This window comes from Postia placenta (genome assembly GCF_002117355.1).
Source record: "Postia placenta MAD-698-R-SB12 unplaced genomic scaffold POSPLAscaffold_2, whole genome shotgun sequence".
Taxonomy (NCBI): domain Eukaryota; kingdom Fungi; phylum Basidiomycota; class Agaricomycetes; order Polyporales; family Adustoporiaceae; genus Rhodonia; species Rhodonia placenta.
This window is the reverse complement of record NW_020169833.1, coordinates 120,070-137,981: the sequence shown is the minus strand read 5'-3', so window position 1 is coordinate 137,981 and position 17,912 is coordinate 120,070. Positions and strand designations below refer to the sequence as shown.

The following is a 17,912-nucleotide window of genomic DNA, read 5'->3' as shown; positions in this document are numbered from 1 at the left end:
CGTTCGGCATGACGTCACTCACCGATGGACTTGGTATGTGCCCCTCGGTGAGGCAGCTTCTTGAGGAACAATGCAAAGCCCCTTGTACCAGTGTGCCACTTTCGATAGTCGTAGCGTCCTGTGTAGTATAAAATCTGTCGTACTTCTCCAAAAATAACAAGATCCGGTTCCCCCCCTCGAGTTCAGAGCTCATAAGTCGAGTTCGCCCCGCGTCTAAGCTTTCAACTGCATCACTTCGTCTCTCACTGCGTAACATCGAAACCTCATCTACTGCGTTTACTCGTCAATACAGTCTCGACGAACCCTTCGACTTCGATGATTGTCGAAGAAACTGCGAACCGCGTCCTAGCTAAGTCCCCCCCTTCGAGTCGTGTCCCTTCCTTCTACGATACATCGAAGAGCTCTGCTGAGCTTCGATCGTCCCCACTAACCACCCCCAGCCTCCGAGTAGCTTCGACAACGTGTCGAAGCCACCTCGTACCTTCCCTAGCGTTCGTAGCCTTTTCCGAAGGCATTTCTCGTGTTCACTCGAACCACGGGACACCTTGCTGCTAACTCCCCTCTCATTAGACTATAATCCGTCTCTCTAGTCCCTTTAGGTCGCACCCAGGTTAGGGGTTAGGGTTTCGTAGGTCGTATCACCGGTGACGAGTGGAAGGCGGCTTTTGTGACTAACCGAGGGCTGTATGAACCTCTGGTAATGTTCTTTGGCCTCACCAATTCCCCCGCGACCTTCCAGGCCATGATGAATGAGATCTTCCACGATCTCATTGTCGGTGGCAAGATCCTCATGTACCTGGATGACATACTCATCTTCTCCACCAACAAAGAGGAGCATGAAGAGGTCACACGCGAGGTTCTTTGTCGCCTTCAGGACAACGATCTGTTCCTGAAGCCTGAGAAGTGCGAATGGGATGTTCCCAAGGTCGACTATGTCAGCTATGTGTTCGGTGGCGATGAGGTAGCGATGGATCCCGCAAAGTTGAAAGGAATCAATGAGTGGCCGGTACCCCAGAACAAAAAGGACGTCCAGAAGTTCCGGGGGTTCTCCAACTTTTACCGCCGCTTCATTAAGGACTTCACTAAGATCTCGCGGCCACTCGACCGACTCACAGGGAACGACCCATGGCATTGGGGCGAGGAAGAACAACACGCCTTCGATGAGCTCAAGCGGCTCTTTGTGACGACTCCGGTCCTAGCACTGTACGATCCTAATCGAGAGACGTGCATTGAGGTTGACGTCTCGGGCTACACCACTGGCGGCGTGTTGATGCAGAAGCAGGATGACGGCAAATAGCATCCAATCGCATTCCGGTCTCATGCTATGGACCCAGCCCAGCGTAACTACGAGATCTACGATAAGGAGATGCTCGCGATCATCAAAGCACTGGATAATTGGCGCCATTACCTCGAGAGGCTATCCAATCAGTTCGAGATTGTCACCTATCACAAGAACCTCGAGTACTGGCGTACATCCCAGCATCTCACGTGTCGTCAAGCATGATGGTCGCTGTTCCTGGCTCGCTTTGACTTCCGCATCACACACAAGGCTGGGACATCCAATGGAAAGGCTGATGCCCTGTCACGTCGATCAGACCATCAGATCGGCAATGAGGACGATAACACCGATCAGGTAGTTCTCAAACCTGAAAGGTTCCGCATTGCCTCTGCCAGACGCGGCCATGCTTCGGTGACGGCCGATCAGTCGCTTCTGAGGCACATCAGAGAGTGCTCGGAGAAGGATCGGGAGGTGGCTGAGGCACTTGAAAAGGTGCAGAACCTCGGGCCACCCCGGCTGCAAAGGGGTTTTGAGGAGTGGAATGCCAAACAAGGGCTTCTGCTGTTCCGTGGGTGCGTATATGTCCCAAAGAATGCAGAGCTCCGGCGGGATATTGTCAAGATCCACCACGACTCGCCGATTGCCGGACATGGCGGTCGTGCCAAAACCCTCGAGCTCGTATCGCGGAACTACTGGTGGCCTGGGATGTCCAAATTTGTCAATGAGTACATAAGCACCTGCGACATGTGCAACCGTACCAAGACATTCCCAGCTAAGCCCCAAGGTCGGCTGAAGCCGAACAAGATCCCCGAGCGCCCATGACAGATCATCATGACCGATATGATCGTCGGCTTGCCGAAGTCTGATGGACTCAACTCGATCCTGGTCACCACCGACCGCTTCACAAAGCAGGTCCACTTCTCGGCCTGTCATGAGACCCTGACGGCAGAAGGTGTGGCAGACCTGTACATCCGCAATGTGTTCAAGCATCATGGGGCCCCGGCCAAGGTCATATCAGACCGAGGTCCCCAGTTTGCTTCGAAGTATCTCCATGCAGTGTACAAGGGACTGGGAATCAAGCCGGCGCTGTCTACGGTGTTCCATCCTCAGACAGATGGCCAGACAGAGCACTGGAATCAGGAGATCGAGCAGTACCTGCGTGCTTTCACAAACCACAGGCAGGATGATTGGGCAAAGCAGTTGCCACTCGCGGAATTTGCACTGAACAACCGAGTTCACTCCGCGACTGGGCATTCCCCTTTCTACCTGCATCAGGGGTACCATCCTGAGATACAAGTGCGGATCAATCCGATGTCTGCGATGCCTGTGGCCGCTGAGCGGCTCAAGATCCTGAAGGAGATCAGGGATGACATGCGCTCTGCGCTCGAGCTGTCAGCCAAGTGCATGAGAGTGTACTATGATAAGCACGTGCAGGAGGCACCAGTCTTTGCGCCGGGGGACAAGGTCTGGCTTGATGCCTGGAACCTTAAGCTGAAACAGCCGAGCAAGAAGCTCAGTCCCAAGCGCCTCGGACCTTATGCCGTGCGGCAAAAGCTCGGAGATTTAGATTACGAATTGGTTCTGCCGAAATCGGTGCTGGTGCACCCGGTGTTCCATGTCTCCTTGCTTAGCAAGTACACATGTAGTGAGATCCCGGGCCGAGAGCCGGAGGAGCCGCCTGCGATCGAGGTTGAGGGCGATGAGGAGTACGAGGTTGAGTGGATCAAGGATTCAAGGATCTTCCGGCGTCAGCTGCAGTACCTTGTCAAGTGGAAGGGTTATGACGACTCACACACGTCATGGGAACCGGCGTGCAATGTTGCGAATGCGCCGGCCCTCATAGCCGATTTCCACCGGAAGAACCCGAATGCCCCTCGTCGTCTCAACGCTGCTACATTTGGTGGTCTCAACTTCCAGCCAATGCCTTCGCCGCTGACTGAAGCATGCTGCCACTCCGGGTGGGAGATGGGCAAGGGCGCCTCGCATGAGGTCATGCGCCATTGAGGGGTGGGTAATGTCACGACTTGGTACGGTGTCTAGCCGTTTTTTAATTTTTTCCTTTTCACGGGCTCGAACCCGCGACCTCTGTACTACATGCCTGATACGGACGCATCATATCTACTGTACAATTAGATTAGATGGGGCGGCAGTGCGCAGCACAGCTCGGGCTCCGCTGACACAGCCTCTCTGACTCACCAGCCTCTGGGGCCGCGTCAGCATGCTGCGCACGGACCAGCTGTGCACAGACCAGTGCACACAGCCTCCCCTAAACTTCCCCTGTATATAAGCCGGCCTCTGCTGCCCTAGGGACCTCAGTTTTGACCTCTTGTCCCTAGGTCAGTAAGCCCCCAGTTGTATTTCCTTTTTCTACTTAACTAATACATTTCTTGTCCCTAGCCTTAGGTTTGAGCGTAAGCTCACCATCGCTCCAGTAAGACCCAGTCAAATGCCCCCAGTGTCCTCTGTTTGTGTTTCCCCAGTCGCTTGACCCTAAGTTGCGACAGGTTGCAGGTTCAAGCCTGCGAAAAAGAAAAAATAAACAATGGCTAGATGCCGTGTCAACTCGTGACAACATTACTACATCGCTCTACTATATGACCCCGTAGACACCATGTAAGGATTTACATGCATGCACTGGTCTCACATCATAACCTCTACACCAAAAGGGTGCAATGTCAAGCTTGGCTTGACATCTGACTGAAGGTATATATGCTGATCATATGCCAACTCATGACACACCATGCATGACAGGGGCAACACCACCTGTGTTTCGCGGGCCAGAGCCCGCCGCATCTTAGCACTATATGTTTGCTTGTTGCAGGATATAAATTTAGAATTCATCATCATCATCATCCAGATGCAAACATGACAGTCCAGACTCTTTAGTGTCTAACTGCACGGCAACGGTCATTTTCAAGGCCAGTCAGATCACAGAATTGTCAGAAGTACAGTCTTTGAAGTGGAAGACGAGGTCACAGTGTTTTGCAAAATTAATCGACTTCGCAAAACCCGGTAAGCCACAGTACGGTCCGGGGGGCGCATATTGAAGCAGACCTTCAGAGAGCCCATCCTCTGACTATCAAAAAGGGCGCTCTATTGTAGGCTGCCTAGGGGAGACAAACTCTGCGTCCATCCTGCTCGCGCTGCTGCTTATGCTCATCCCGCAAGTTGCCCTTGCCACTTGCAGTACACCACGCTCACCTGACTCCTGACCACCCATTCCCAAATGCGTCGTCATTCTCAGTTGGTGAGCAGCTGTAGCACTCGGCTACGTCAAGGTACAAGGCTCGCGCTCTGGCCAACTCAAGACTCGCGCATGCGAGCAGCGGCAAGGTTAGCAGTCTACGTGAACCACCACTCCGCTCCAGTCCTGTCTCCTGCACGTAGCGTGTGCCTCGGAGACACGCGCTCTCGCGCCGGGGGTGTCTCTTGCATACCCCGTACGACTTATATAACGTATGCAGCTCCAATGTTCTTTTGCGCGTACGTACTCACCAGTTGAGCAGCTACTGGAGAGCGAGCGCAGACAGCTCTGAGGCATGGCGCATCCGATCGAGCACGTCGAGCTATCCAAGCGCCGGTCGACGCGTCGGCACCGGTCTGAATACACAAGCGCGGGGTCTAGTACACAAAGTTCAGTACTGACGTGAGACATTCACAGAGTAGCTCGATTGGTGAATTGACAACAGGCAGACAGACACAGATCACGCGTGCAAGCGATAGTCATCGGTATGGCATCAGGCTACGAATGGCGCGTGGACATGACGCGGGACGCGAGGGTCAGTGCATGCATAGTGGAGACATGTACATCAGGTCAATGTGCATATAGCGTATGTAGACGAGAAGGAACTTACCGGGAGATTGAGATCGCATGTCCTTATCCGCGTTGCATGTTCCGAGTCGACTGAGACGATCTTCGCCGACAGACGAGTGGTCAATATTGCATGGCATCAATATACAAATACAGTCCATTCAATAGTGGGAGGGGGATGAAGTATTGTTCATCCTATTTTAAGAAGGATATATTAAGCACTGATAGCTGAACAAAGCAAAACATGCAAAACATAAGGAAGCGAGCAGAGTACGCCAGCGGATCATAGTACACACAGAGCGCACTAGCGGTGGACAGAACTAGAACAAATGGAAGATGTATCAACAACAGCAACAGGACACAGCAACCAAATAACATCACGCGTAGTCTGGAATGCCCACACCGAGGATCGGTTTTGAGCGAATGTCCAGGTCGAAGCAACACGCGAGAACTGGGACGTCTCTTGACGCAGCTAAATAGGGCTGAATTCGCCTCCGCTAGTGAAGCACGGCTAGAGGATAGCCCGAACTGAGGCACATCCCGGGCCATGGTTCGGCGAGTCGGTGCGGTCACAAACGTGAGACGTACGCATGTGCATAGCGAGGGTGTTTGGGACAGCGCTGGACGATGAAGATCACGACCGGGTATATCAGTCGGCGCGGATAGCTGGTATTGTTCGCCTACGTCGCGTGTGGATGGAGGGCATGACATTTGGGCCATTCAAAGTATGCGTAGTGAGATGGGGCGAGAGGATGCCATTAGAAACATGACGGCGCGAGGAGGAAATGATCGGAATTCGGAAAAGGATGTACATGTGAGAATTTGCAGGACGTGTATGCGGGACAATCCATGAGCGCGGTAGCGTTGTGATTCAGTGAGCAGCGCTTCTTCGTGCACGGCACGAGCGAGCGAGCGACACCCAGGACTCGTATCATTGACCGTTTCGCCAGCTAATCTCAGTATGAATTGTGCCTGACACTTGTTCCACTCTGATACCATGAATGAAACATGGCGTTAGGAACAACAGTAAGGACACTATGAAAGTACGCACTGCAGAATACCCCGTGTATCTAGGTTTGGTAGGCACAGTCTGGTCATAGGTATCGGACTCTCTATGAATTCGTTTACACGACGAAATCCTATCCAGAATAGGCGAAGGTTGTAAAAGATTGTTTGGGAGAGGGCTGCATCGAGCTGTGGAAGGCGAGTCCACAACTTTGCAAGGTCTGCTTCATCCGTGACACAGAAGATCAAACTGATATGAGATATGTGGGCGGACGCGACCTGGTGAAGAAGCTCCGCGACAGGAGCAATTGTCGAACCGTCACCGCGTGTGATTCCGACTGAATAGACAAGGCGCTCGAGATGTGTATTCGCTGAAATATCGAAGCAACGGGCTAGAGTAGTGGCATATTACTGCGTGTGAACTGGCAATGACCATGCTACCAAACGCACCTGTATTGAGACCTGCATGCGTCGACGCTCCAATGTACATCCATAAGCTCTCTCGCGGGAGTACTCGGAGGATAAGCTTCTTCAGAGATTGGCCTGTATGCATGACGAGTCGATTGAGAGCGGCATCTACGCTTGTCGTTACGCGCAAGGATTGAGACAGCCAGACCATGATCGCTTCCAGGTGGTGACTGGCACCAGAATGAATGAGGAGGTCAACGAGGTCACAAACAGACTGAGGGTCAGAGAATAGGGAGAAGCTCTTGCCCAACTCAACGGTTGTCAATTTCGATAGCATGTCCGGGCGCAGAGGTACATCGCTAGGATTGAAGCCATGTTCCGGGAACGAGCATGATCCATTAATGGCGAGGGTCTCGAGGGCAGGAAGAGCGCCAAGCAAGCGTGCAAAGGCAGCCGGCGTCGAAAGCGTGACATCCCATAGGATTAGATTCCGAACATTTCTCCATGGCGGGGTCTTGAGAAGTGGCATGCTTTGCGCTAGCAGCTGGGCAGAATGCCTTGCGAGCGATTGAGGTCGCCCAGCGACCGGCTTCGTGGGCGGTGGTAGCAGGTCTATACGCCATAGCTTTGAAGCGGGTAGGAGGCATAAAGCCGAGAGTGTCTGCGCGTCGATAGAGGTCTCGATAATCTCGACGCCACAGAGCTGAAGCCACGTGAGGTGTGGAAGGGCGCAGGCGAGGTGCCAAAACGTCACGACCGTAGGGAACGCAACGTCGCACAGGTGGAGGCAGGTCATAGTGAAGTTGGAGAAATTGTGCAAACTAGAATGGAGATCAAGGCCCCACTCCGCGCTTTCGATCTCTAACTTGCTTAGGCTAGTCCACTTTGCCGCAAGCCTCGACGCGAATGTCGTGAGATGTGGAATCGGAAGCCGCCTACCACGCTGTATTCCTCCTACGATGTGCACTGTGAATGGACCCCTCCAGCGTGGCGCCAGATTGATATTCGCAACCTCCGCCGGCGTCCTAAATGTCACTGTGTGTGGAACATACCTCTTCGCTGTCTTCTCCACTTCCCACAATAACCCTTGGCTAGCCCTCGCGCATGCTATCAACGCATCGTATTCGCCTTCTGCCCCCAGTTCATCGATAATCATCAACCATATCTCCACCGGGAGACGTGGAAGTATGGCCGACCGGACTATGCCTGTAGTAGTAGTACTGTTCAAGGTGAGCGCAGCTGGCATCTGTATATGAGGACATCGCCACTCACCTGGGGGTGCTGTAATACTGGTCAAGGGTATGTAGTTCCCTGCTTGCAGGTCATATACGATGACGACGATTCACATCATGAGCACAGAAAACGAGCTTTGAGCCCTCATGACGCACCTTATGTCCCTCGATCTCCTCCACGACTTTCGGAATGATTGTTTGATTACTGATAGGCCATGCATTGTGCCCTGCGCGGCGAGAGAAAGGATATGCAAAGGTAGAAAGAAAATGCGTTGCAGAAGTACGCAGCCTCGCCTTATATGATGAAGTTTTTGTAAGTCGCATTCTCATAGGTCTCACGGTCGCGCGTATATCCCTCAGGTGACGTCACCATTCACTCGGTCACGCACATGTCCTCTCAGCGCTGTCTTCAATAAATGAAGTGTGCTACTACACTCAGTCACTGGTCAGGGGCCGGGTCCGGCCCTTTGCTAAGTATGACCAGGCGGTACCTTTCGCGTCTCGTCTCATAACCTCCAATATAACAGTCAATCTAGACTGGTGCGTCTTTGCCCCTCGTTCGCCGCGTCTCATCGCATGATGTAATCCCGGCAGCCGGGAAGGACTCGTGTCCAACGTTCAGCATGTGCACCGCATCGATCTACTGCCTCCCAGTACACGTATACAAGGCGCCTCGCGGGAAGCCTGTGATGGGCGCGGCTTGCTGCGGCATGCACTGAAGGTTTGTGCCCCAGCTTTAGACCAATGTGGTGCTCTCTATTATGGTCGACTCGTATCGATACGGGCTGGCGAATCGCAATGCCTGTATACTCCTCCGTATAGAAGCAGTGCGGGGATTATGCGGTATGCGAACCGCACAAGGCTGAATCAGCTCACCCGGGCACATGATGTGGGGCAATGCACATCGCACTCCGTAGATGATATTCTCACAGTGCAGCTGAACCTGCATGCCTCTTGTTGTACACGACCTGTCATTCTTCGTCTGGTGCATGTGTTGACGGAGGCATCTTAGCTAGATGCTGTGTGATTACCAGGATGCGAGACGAGAGCTGCAGTACACACAGGATACTGTCGCGGGAGAGAAACCGAGTAGTCGTGCAGATACGACATGTATAGGCAACAGGAAGACGCGAGAACTAGCAACATCTTGGAAAATGCATGTATACAGAAAACGAGCGACACCGCAATACAAAAGAAGACAGGAGCGACACAATGTCATGAATAGTGCGATTCTTCACGCCCTCGTAGCGACAGCCCTAGGAGGCGAGTACAATTTCTAACGGAAGGCCTTACGTGCGAACCGCGCCGTGGTACGTCACACCAATATATGTGGGCGGCCTCCTTTGATAAAGCCAATACGAGAGATCCAGCGCGCGGCGAAAAGCAACGCCTAGAATAAGACGGTGCGGGGAAAGGTCAAGCCGACGCACAGACCCCGAGCATGATTTGGCAGGATGGTACCGCCACAAACGATGCAAGACGCATGCACGCACGTAGAGGAGTGGGTTCAAGATGTCTTCAAATGGCGGCGACCGAGCGGCCTGAGAGGAAATCCACTGGGCGCCCTAGGAAGGCAGGTGAAGGAGCTTCGTTTCCAGGCTCAAATCGTCACTAGAGTCATGAGAGGATAACGCACGGACGGAGCGATTGCATGTGAAATCGCAGATCAGGGTACTAAGCCGAAGGTCCATACCGTCCAGCGCGTAGTTGTAGCGCAAACATGGGATGTTATTTCAGCATCTGAGCACGGGTGAACACTGTGTGAGACGATGAAGCTTCAATCTCTACGGCTGTTGGAGTGTATCCTCTTTCGGGTGCGGGTGCGCAGGAGGGGGCGTCTCAGTCGAGGAGTCCACCGTGCCTGCGAACGAGACAAGATGGACGGCTGATAGGACTCCGAGCGAAGACGGTGAGTCACCTTGCTGGTCCCGTTTTATCGCCTTGTGTGGCTGGAAGGGACACGTGCGCATCGCATCCACCTACTACTCCTGATACGTTTTTGAATGTTATATACAGCCTACAGGGTGCCTCGAAATCGAGAGAAGCCTTCATTGGGCGCAGCATGCATGGAAGCCGACCTAGCTATACCAATGGGGTGCGCTCGTGTACCTACCCTCTTCACGGTGTCGACCCCGATTAATGCAGACCTCCTACCGTCTGCGAACCGTACAGAACTGGACCGGCTCATCCGGGTGCCTGGTGTCGGGCAATGCATATCGAATGTTGTCGAAAGCACACTCGCAGCGTGGGCTGTGAATCGCCTTCGACTCCTCTTGGCTTGAGAACCTCCTGTTGTACGTAACTCGGCCCCCCCCCCCCCCCGTCTGATACGAAACCACCTTATGTTGACAGAGGCACCTGTACGACTGCGGGGCGCATACGGTCAATCAACGTAATCGGTATTCAGGTATCGTACTGGGGCGTGCTGTCCGGCCATGTATGCTCAAGGTGATCTTGACGCGTCGCTCTTCGTCATGCTGGCAGATCCCCCGGTACGTAGCTCCCCGTGTGAAGATTCTATGCGCGGCGTGTCTTCGAGCCAATGTAGAATGTTGAACCATCGAATGGACTGATGATTGAGCAGCGAAGATGGACCAGGTATCTCGATCGGCACGGATATCGGACAATGTTCGCTCGGGCTGCATGTGGGAAAGGTTGCGATACGCTGGCGCGTGGTAAGGGTATGAGATGTGGTGATTGTACGAGTGTTGGATGGTGTATCCCTTGCTTGAGATCGACGCAGCGAGAGAATGCCGTCAGAGGACATGACGGCGTAGGAGGGAGGGATAGCAATAGAAAGGATAAGTAGACGACCGCTTGCAAGCTAAGTATGAAGACGATGCATGCGCGCAATGGGGCTGTAGCTTGTCGAGTCATGTGGCGACTAGTTGTGATGGAATTTATTCCGCGGTACGAGCGAGGGACCCTTGTATTTGTCCCGTATACCTGAAGACACCGGTCGTCAGCGATCATTTCACTGCCCGGAGCTCAGTGCGTATCGTACCTGATGATTCGATCCTTCACCGCAATACTGTGAACAGTACACGTCCGTCAACATAGCAGTGAAAATGCTATGAAGGTACGCACCGTAGAATACCCCGTGTTTCCAGCTTGGGTAAGTATGACCTCACACTCGCTTGCGGAAGCTCGTGGGATGCCTCTACACCGTACAATCTTATCCAGGCTCTTTCAAGTCGGTCGAACACCTTTTTAGAAAGCGCTGCATCGAGCTGTGGGAGGCCATTCCACAACGTTGCGAGCTCTGCTTCATCCCTCACACGGAAGGTCATATCGATTTCTGATATGCGTACTGACGCAACCTGTTGAAGAAGCTCCGTCACGGCGGCGATCGGTGAATTGTCTTCGTGGCTGATGTTGGTTACGCAGGTAAGGCGCTCGAGATGTGTATTTGCCGAGATATCAAAGCAACGGACTGCAGGTACAGAGCATTACTGTGGATGAAGTGATAGGGACTATGTTATGGGACGCACCTGAGCTTTGTTCTGCGTATATTCTTGTTTCGTTGTACAACCGCAAGCTGTCCTGCAGGACTGCGTAGAGTTCAAGTGACTGTAGTGATTGGCCGGCACATGCAATGAGTCTAGCGAGAGAGACATCTGTGCTCGTTGCTACACGAAAGGACGGGGACGGCCAAACGGTGAGACTTTTCAAACAGCTACCGGCTCCAGATTGAATGAAGAGGTTGACGAGGTCATGCACGGACCGAGGATCGGAGTGTGCAGAGAAGTCCTCGCCCAACTCGAGCTCTCTTAATCGGCATGGTATTACAGGGACATCTCTGGGATCAAGGACATGTTCCGAGAACGAGCATGGCCCCAGAATGGCGAGCTCTTTGAGGGTGGGAACGGCGCAAAGCAAGCGTCCAAAGGCGGCAGCGGTCGGAAAGGTAACATCCCACAACTCCAGTCGCGAGACCTTGCACCATGGAGATACATTGAGAGATGTCATGCTCCGCACTACTATCGCCTGCAGCAGCCCAGCGGAGCCTATTCCAAGAAATCCAGGTCTTTCGACGGCACGTTCCTCGGGTCGAAGCATGTATATGGTGTTTAGTGTAGAGGGCAAGAGACATAGGGCCGAGAGCATCCGGTCGTTGATGGCAGTCTTGGCGAACTCGACATCGCGTAAGGAAAGCTCGTGGAGGCTTGGGAGGCCGTGGACCAAACGCCACAACGTCAGGACAGTCGGGAGGGTGACACGATGCAGCTGGAGGTATAAGACTCTGTCGAAGCAGCCCACATCGAGCAAGATGGTGTGAAGATCGAGATCCTGCATTCGCCATTCTGCCCCCTCGATCGTCAGCTCCCGTACGTTGGTCCATTTTCCCGCAAGTCTCGAGGCAAATGTCGCCAGATGTGGAATGGGAAGCCGACGCTCACTAGTCCGCGCTCCTCCCTCAATACGCACTGCCTGTGGTCCTTTCCAGCGAAAGGCCAGATTGATGCTCGCAGCCTCCTCCTGCGTCCCGAAGACTATTTCGCGTGGAATGTACCTGTACGCCCTCTCCTGAAGCAACCCCTCACTAGCCTCCGCCCACGCTTCTAACGCGTCATATTCACGGTCTGCACCGAGCTCGTCGATGATGAGCAACAACACTTCTAGCGGGAGAGGTCGAGGCTTGGCTGTCGGGACCATGCCTGTGGTGGTATAGTCGAAGATGGGTCTAGCTGGCATCTCCGTATCGATCGTATCGTGCATTGCAGCTTGGGCGTCGAGTGGGCGAGCAAGAGTAGTACGCAGTGCTGTCCTGCTTTACAGGTCACGAGACGACGATCTTCTTGGCTTCCCCGCTCATCATGTGGCCTGTGATCATCTCTCACACAACTGTCAAAATGATCATGGATCGGACGCTGACCAGGCTCCTTCCCGCCGTCTTCGGGAGGTGAGGGGGACTTCATTCGAGGGCGGAATTCATGCTAAGTCCCAATAGCTTAGGGAAGATCATATCTTAGATCCCATCACACATGTCACGTGCGTTACCCAAATATTCAAACTCCACAATCTTAATCCCCCTCACCTCCCTGTGACGGCTGGCACAAAACATTTGTAAACAGCGGCACTCGGAGCCGGACTTCCTCCATATAGTATGAGATCACGGCCAAAAACTAAAAGCGGAGAACTAAATGTCATAATATTTGCTCTCGTCAAAATGAGCATCCAGCTGCGCCGCCTTGAAAACAGAGTTAAAGAACGGGTGAAGATGAACATGTTTGCTATCTGCAATGCCCCTACACAAGCCCCTCCTGCCAACCATCGGCGCTATCCAAAAGAAGACATTTGCAAAGCTGGGCCATGACCCTTGTGAATGGCAGGTGATTGCAGGTTGCACGCGAGATCCAGAGGATGCCATATGCGTTGCACCAACCAGCGCAGGCAAAACACTCACTGGGTTGACCAATGCTCTGCAAATACCTCGAGAAGCTGCGTGAGAACATTGACGTGCATGGCTCCAAGACACGGAGGCAGCGCGTTCCAATGTGTCTCGGACGCGTCGCGTTCTGGCTCATGCGATCGCGTTTATTATGTAATGTAGGTAGCATATTTTGTCAAGCGCCCAGTCGCTCAATCGAGGCGACTGCCCTCCGAGCGCCGCTGTTTACAAATGTTTTGTGCCAGCCGTCACAGGGAGGTAGAGGGGATTAAGATTGTGGAGTTTGAATTTGCACGTGATGTTCACATGACATTCACGTGACATGTGGCGTCAGTTCTAGTTTAGGATACAGTACTTAGGATGTAGCATGACTACCACCGTCGAATGCAGCCCCTCTTACCTCCCGAAGACGGCGGGAAGGAGCCTGGACGCTGACCAGCCTTTTGTCGTGCCCTCGCTTAGTAGAAGAGGGCAGGTAGCAGACGTGCGCAACCTTGCCCACTTTGCTAAGTGCGTCGCATCTATCCACTATCCCCGGCACGGCTCCAATTCTTAGACAAAGGGTACCTCGAGGAGAGCCTCAGACTTCTATGAGCGCTGACTGCCGCGTCTACCAAAAGCTGCAAATCATCTCAGCTTTGGACTAATAGAGTGCACTCGTGTACACGTCCTCCGTGGGGACGATGCGGTGCAGCAATGGCAGGGAATCAAGGCAGACACCTTGCGGTCTGCAAACCGCACAGGGCCGAACCGGCACATTCGAGAACCTAGTACCAGCAATTCAAATCGAACGTCATTGGCAACGCTCTAACAATGCTATCTTCCTCATGACGATTCAGTTTGCTGACTTCTCCAGGCCTATTATACGTCATTCATTGTTCATCTGAAAGATGACTACGTTAGATTGATAGAGGCCAAGTGCTGTGAGACTGCGCGGCGTACGCAGTCGCTCAGTGCAATAGAAACCCACGTGTTGTACGTGAACATATCGCGAGCCGAGGCGCGCGGTGAATTTAGTGCGTCCTTCAATTTAACCGTGTCTTAGGATGGAGTTCACCGTATGGATAAACGTGTGCGGTGTCGTGACCTTGAACCGACGTCTCATATTTTACAGGACGGTGACCGCGTCTCCACGTAATATTCGCAGGATATATCGGACATCTCGGTGTACCGATGGACCATCGCTCGATCAGCGCATTTACGGTGAGACGAACCCCGTTTTTATTATATATCCTATCAAAAAGATGTCTTCCGATGTATATCATCATCTGCATCCTACGCAAATGACATCTCGGAGACTTCAAATCCGGGTGAGTGCAGGCTCAGACGGGACGTGATGTGGCTAAAATGAGATGCGACGGACTGCATGCGGGATACTACAGGTCGGGCTCGCTGTCTAGCTCAATGTCTGCGATGACTCTGACAAGGTGGGGCACCCACTACGATACCGAAGCTAAAGTCGGTTCGTGAGGTAAAATATTTGGGTTTGAATGGCAATATGCAAATTGCTCAGTGGCGTCCGTATCCTGCATCGAGGCGCCTCGGTTGACCACGAGCCGATTGGTGGGGACGCTACTATTGGAGGTGCCTCTTGGCATGACGTTTGACTTCATCTCGGAGATATCGTTGTGCTTGACACCTCACGGCCGACGTGCGACCTTCAGTACACCCTGCTGACACTGAATCACAGGCTGTCAGGATAGCGAGCGGACGCGAATTTGACCGCTCCGCGTGCAACTGTAGATCGTGTTTCTTCCCTCGTGGTATCACATGTGATTGCGACCTTCTCCCCATTCCATTGCCCATCTTTCGCATCCACGCCAATGTTTTTTCATAACCTTCTCGGCAAGAATCGGCTATTTCCTTATCATCATCCGTTCAGACTGTTTTGGACAGCACACATTTGATATCAACACAATCTTCTTCACACAGTTATCTTCTATCAGGTGTACAAAACCTAAAGAAGCTCCAGCAGGCGGTAGCGAGGATTACTAGTATGAAATACAATATAACCCTTCGTGAACTGATCCCATGCATTTCTGGCTTCCTCTCCTAGCATGCGTCGCACTCGCTCGGCTGCATTCACCGTCTCCTCGACAACTTCATGCAGCGTATCCGCTAGCGATTTACCGGTGACAGCAGCGCGATCATGGATGTAGTTGCCCGTTTCGCCTACGAGCTCCTCTCTATAAAACGACAGGATGTCACTGTAGTATGTGAGCTTCATGTCAGGATACATCGGCTCGGATTTTGACGTACTTGGTATGATTGAGATAGTCGCCAATGATGCTAGGCGACAAATCAGGATGTGAGCATTCAGAAAGGGATGGCGTGGCGTAACTCACGGGATGGCTTGTATGTATGTCTGAACATCGGGGAATTTCTCTTTCTCCCAAATAAACACAGCAAAGACCTCGGGCAACCCGTCCTGCACCCTCCGATATTCGACGAATGGAAGAGCGTCGCGGTGCAGAACTACGTCCTTGGCCTCCATTTGGAGTAGCGTCATATTGAGGAAGGCCAGGGTCGAGGATAAGATGGCACTGGCTGCAAACCGGGGGAAATAATCCCACATCCTCGACAGCAGATTGCTCAGCTCTGTGAACATGCTGCTTGATTGCTGAACAGTGCCTTGGCAGAGCATGCGATGGAACTGCAGTGCACCATCCTCGCCCCACAGCGCAAGGGTCACTGGATCGTCAATAGCGGTGCAGAAGGTGGTCAACAACGCGATAGCCACCCTAGTGTCGATTGTCGTGTGCCGGTACGCAGTACTGCCCATGATGATGCCAGTGCGGATCTTCTCTTGCAACTTGTCTCGATCTTCCCAATGTTTGGTAATGTCCTCTAGGCGCGTCTCGAGCTCCAAGTCACGGACGAAGTCAGTTTGTGCCTCACTGAACCCAGTTCGGGCTAGGAAGTCTCGGATATTCCGACGCGAAGCATCGACGATTTCACTATGACGGCCTGATTCAAAATACTGAGAATAGCATGAACAGGCGAACACACACCTTGGTGACATGACAGCCGATTCCATCTATGCTCTCCGAGTCGTAGATGTCAACTCTGAGGTGACGGCTGAAGCGAGAGGGACGTCTGTCTTATATGGATAAGCTGCTCATGAAAAATTGCCTGGATTGTGTCCTAGTGTGGATAGTTCACGTCATCCACGAAGTCCGTTACTTTTCGGCGTCATGTTTCGACAACGTCTAACAACGTACGCGGCATAAAGTTGGGCCACTGTGTAGGCATAAGCAGTGATTGTGGTTCGTTCTCCGTCTTCAGTTTGACCTTGGAATGGATGTTGTCCGAATGAATAGAATTCAGAAGGCATCACGAATGATGCACTTTCATTGAAACACCCTTGGCGTCAAAAGCACGCTTCGACTTCGAGCCAATACGCGTCCTCAGACCATACTGAGCACGCACAATTGATCTATCACGAGACACTAATCTGCTCCGTCAACTGGCTCTTAGCGCGGACATACCTACAAACCTCGTCCAAGCTATAGTCAATCCACCTTCGCAGCTTCTTAGACAAGCAACGTTGCATGAAGCCTGCTTCCGTTTTCCTTCGTCTCTGTCCTGATCCGCCTCGTGAGAACTGTCAAGTTTGGCCAGCAGCCTCATGTGCGCGCGCGGCGCTCACTTCTTTTGGCACCTCTAGATGCTTCCATTGTCCAATCGGAGCTTTATTCATCCAATTTGTCAAGGGCAAGGCGCAGACAACCGCTTTCACATCGGGAGAGGGGACAATCCGAACAGGCCCGGAGTTACGGAACTGGTGCTGGGAACCCACCGGCGTATCTCAGTATGTCCATGAACGCCCAATCGTGATAACTTTAGTGTACGAACGTCAATTGTCGTGAAGATGACACGCGATCGATGGCAGTCTGTGGGCTAAATCATATCGCAATGCGCTACAGCGTGGACGCGGCAAAGCGTTGCCAGTGGTATCTATGGTTGGGACAACTTCGTATCAGCAAAATGATATGCTATCGCGACTTCATGCTCTTCACCTTTCTGTCCTGTTATCTAATAGCATGATATTTACCTAGGAGGGTATACGTTGTCGCTCAGCATCGCGTCACAGGCAATGTTTCGGGGAGTTGAAGTTGATTGTGCTCGATTTTACTTGGACACGGTGTTTACCTCGAATGGCAAGCGGAGGAGCGGCGCTCGTTCAGGGCGTCCTGGAAGCGGAGTACATGAGCAACAAACACCTGTACGAGTTCTTGCACGCCTGATGCGTGTACCTGATGACCTTCGGCCCGATCGTGAGTCGCTATTTATTCAGGCGTAGCTTCCTTCTTTGATCGGGGTGTCTCTTTATTAAACGCGCATCGAACTCGGTAACCTTCCATTACTCTCGGACCCCGGATTACCGAGGCGTCTGGATGATAAAACGCATTGGGACTTTAGCAATGAATCCGTCGAGCTCGTTACATAAAATCCGCCCTCAATGAAGGAATCAAAAGAGCTGAGGACAGGTGTAATGGACAGATAATGATGGATAGGGGCCTCCTCTCGTCTTTTGGGTAGAAAATCAGGCTTAAGATCGTCGCTAGGAAGCAGCATCCGCTGGCTGGCTCGTGCGCGACCCTCGCTTGGACGCACAAGACGCCGCATTCATCTCGCTTCTAGCATGCAGGCACCTTCTCGCGTGCTCAGCAGGTCTGGAACGCGATCATCATATCATAAATTTTACAAAATAGACACAATAGAAAACTGGGGGAAAAGTAGAGGTGCGTCCCGAAACACAAACCGAGACGACTTATGCGATAT

At 52.6% G+C, this 17,912-nt stretch overlaps 3 protein-coding genes across 3 annotated transcripts; all 3 read right to left on the bottom strand.

Moving 5' to 3' along the window:
- Positions 1–6,021: 6,021 nt before the first annotated feature.
- POSPLADRAFT_1131581 (hypothetical protein) lies at positions 6,022–7,956 on the bottom strand (the record flags this gene model as incomplete). The annotated part of the gene is made up of 4 exons (XM_024484107.1): positions 6,022–6,079; positions 6,142–6,466; positions 6,546–7,723; positions 7,892–7,956. The coding sequence occupies 4 exons, from the start codon at positions 7,954–7,956 to the stop codon at positions 6,022–6,024; spliced, it is 1,626 nt and encodes a 541-aa protein (XP_024342517.1).
- Positions 7,957–10,723: 2,767 nt separating this feature from the next.
- POSPLADRAFT_1132747 (hypothetical protein) lies at positions 10,724–12,454 on the bottom strand (the record flags this gene model as incomplete). The annotated part of the gene is made up of 3 exons (XM_024484250.1): positions 10,724–10,766; positions 10,823–11,168; positions 11,227–12,454. The coding sequence occupies 3 exons, from the start codon at positions 12,452–12,454 to the stop codon at positions 10,724–10,726; spliced, it is 1,617 nt and encodes a 538-aa protein (XP_024342516.1).
- Positions 12,455–15,084: 2,630 nt separating this feature from the next.
- POSPLADRAFT_1031011 (hypothetical protein) lies at positions 15,085–16,149 on the bottom strand (the record flags this gene model as incomplete). Its single annotated transcript, XM_024476759.1, has 4 exons — positions 15,085–15,313; positions 15,387–15,416; positions 15,473–16,084; positions 16,139–16,149. The coding sequence occupies 4 exons, from the start codon at positions 16,147–16,149 to the stop codon at positions 15,085–15,087; spliced, it is 882 nt and encodes a 293-aa protein (XP_024342515.1).
- Between the last annotated feature and the right edge of the window lie 1,763 nt (positions 16,150–17,912).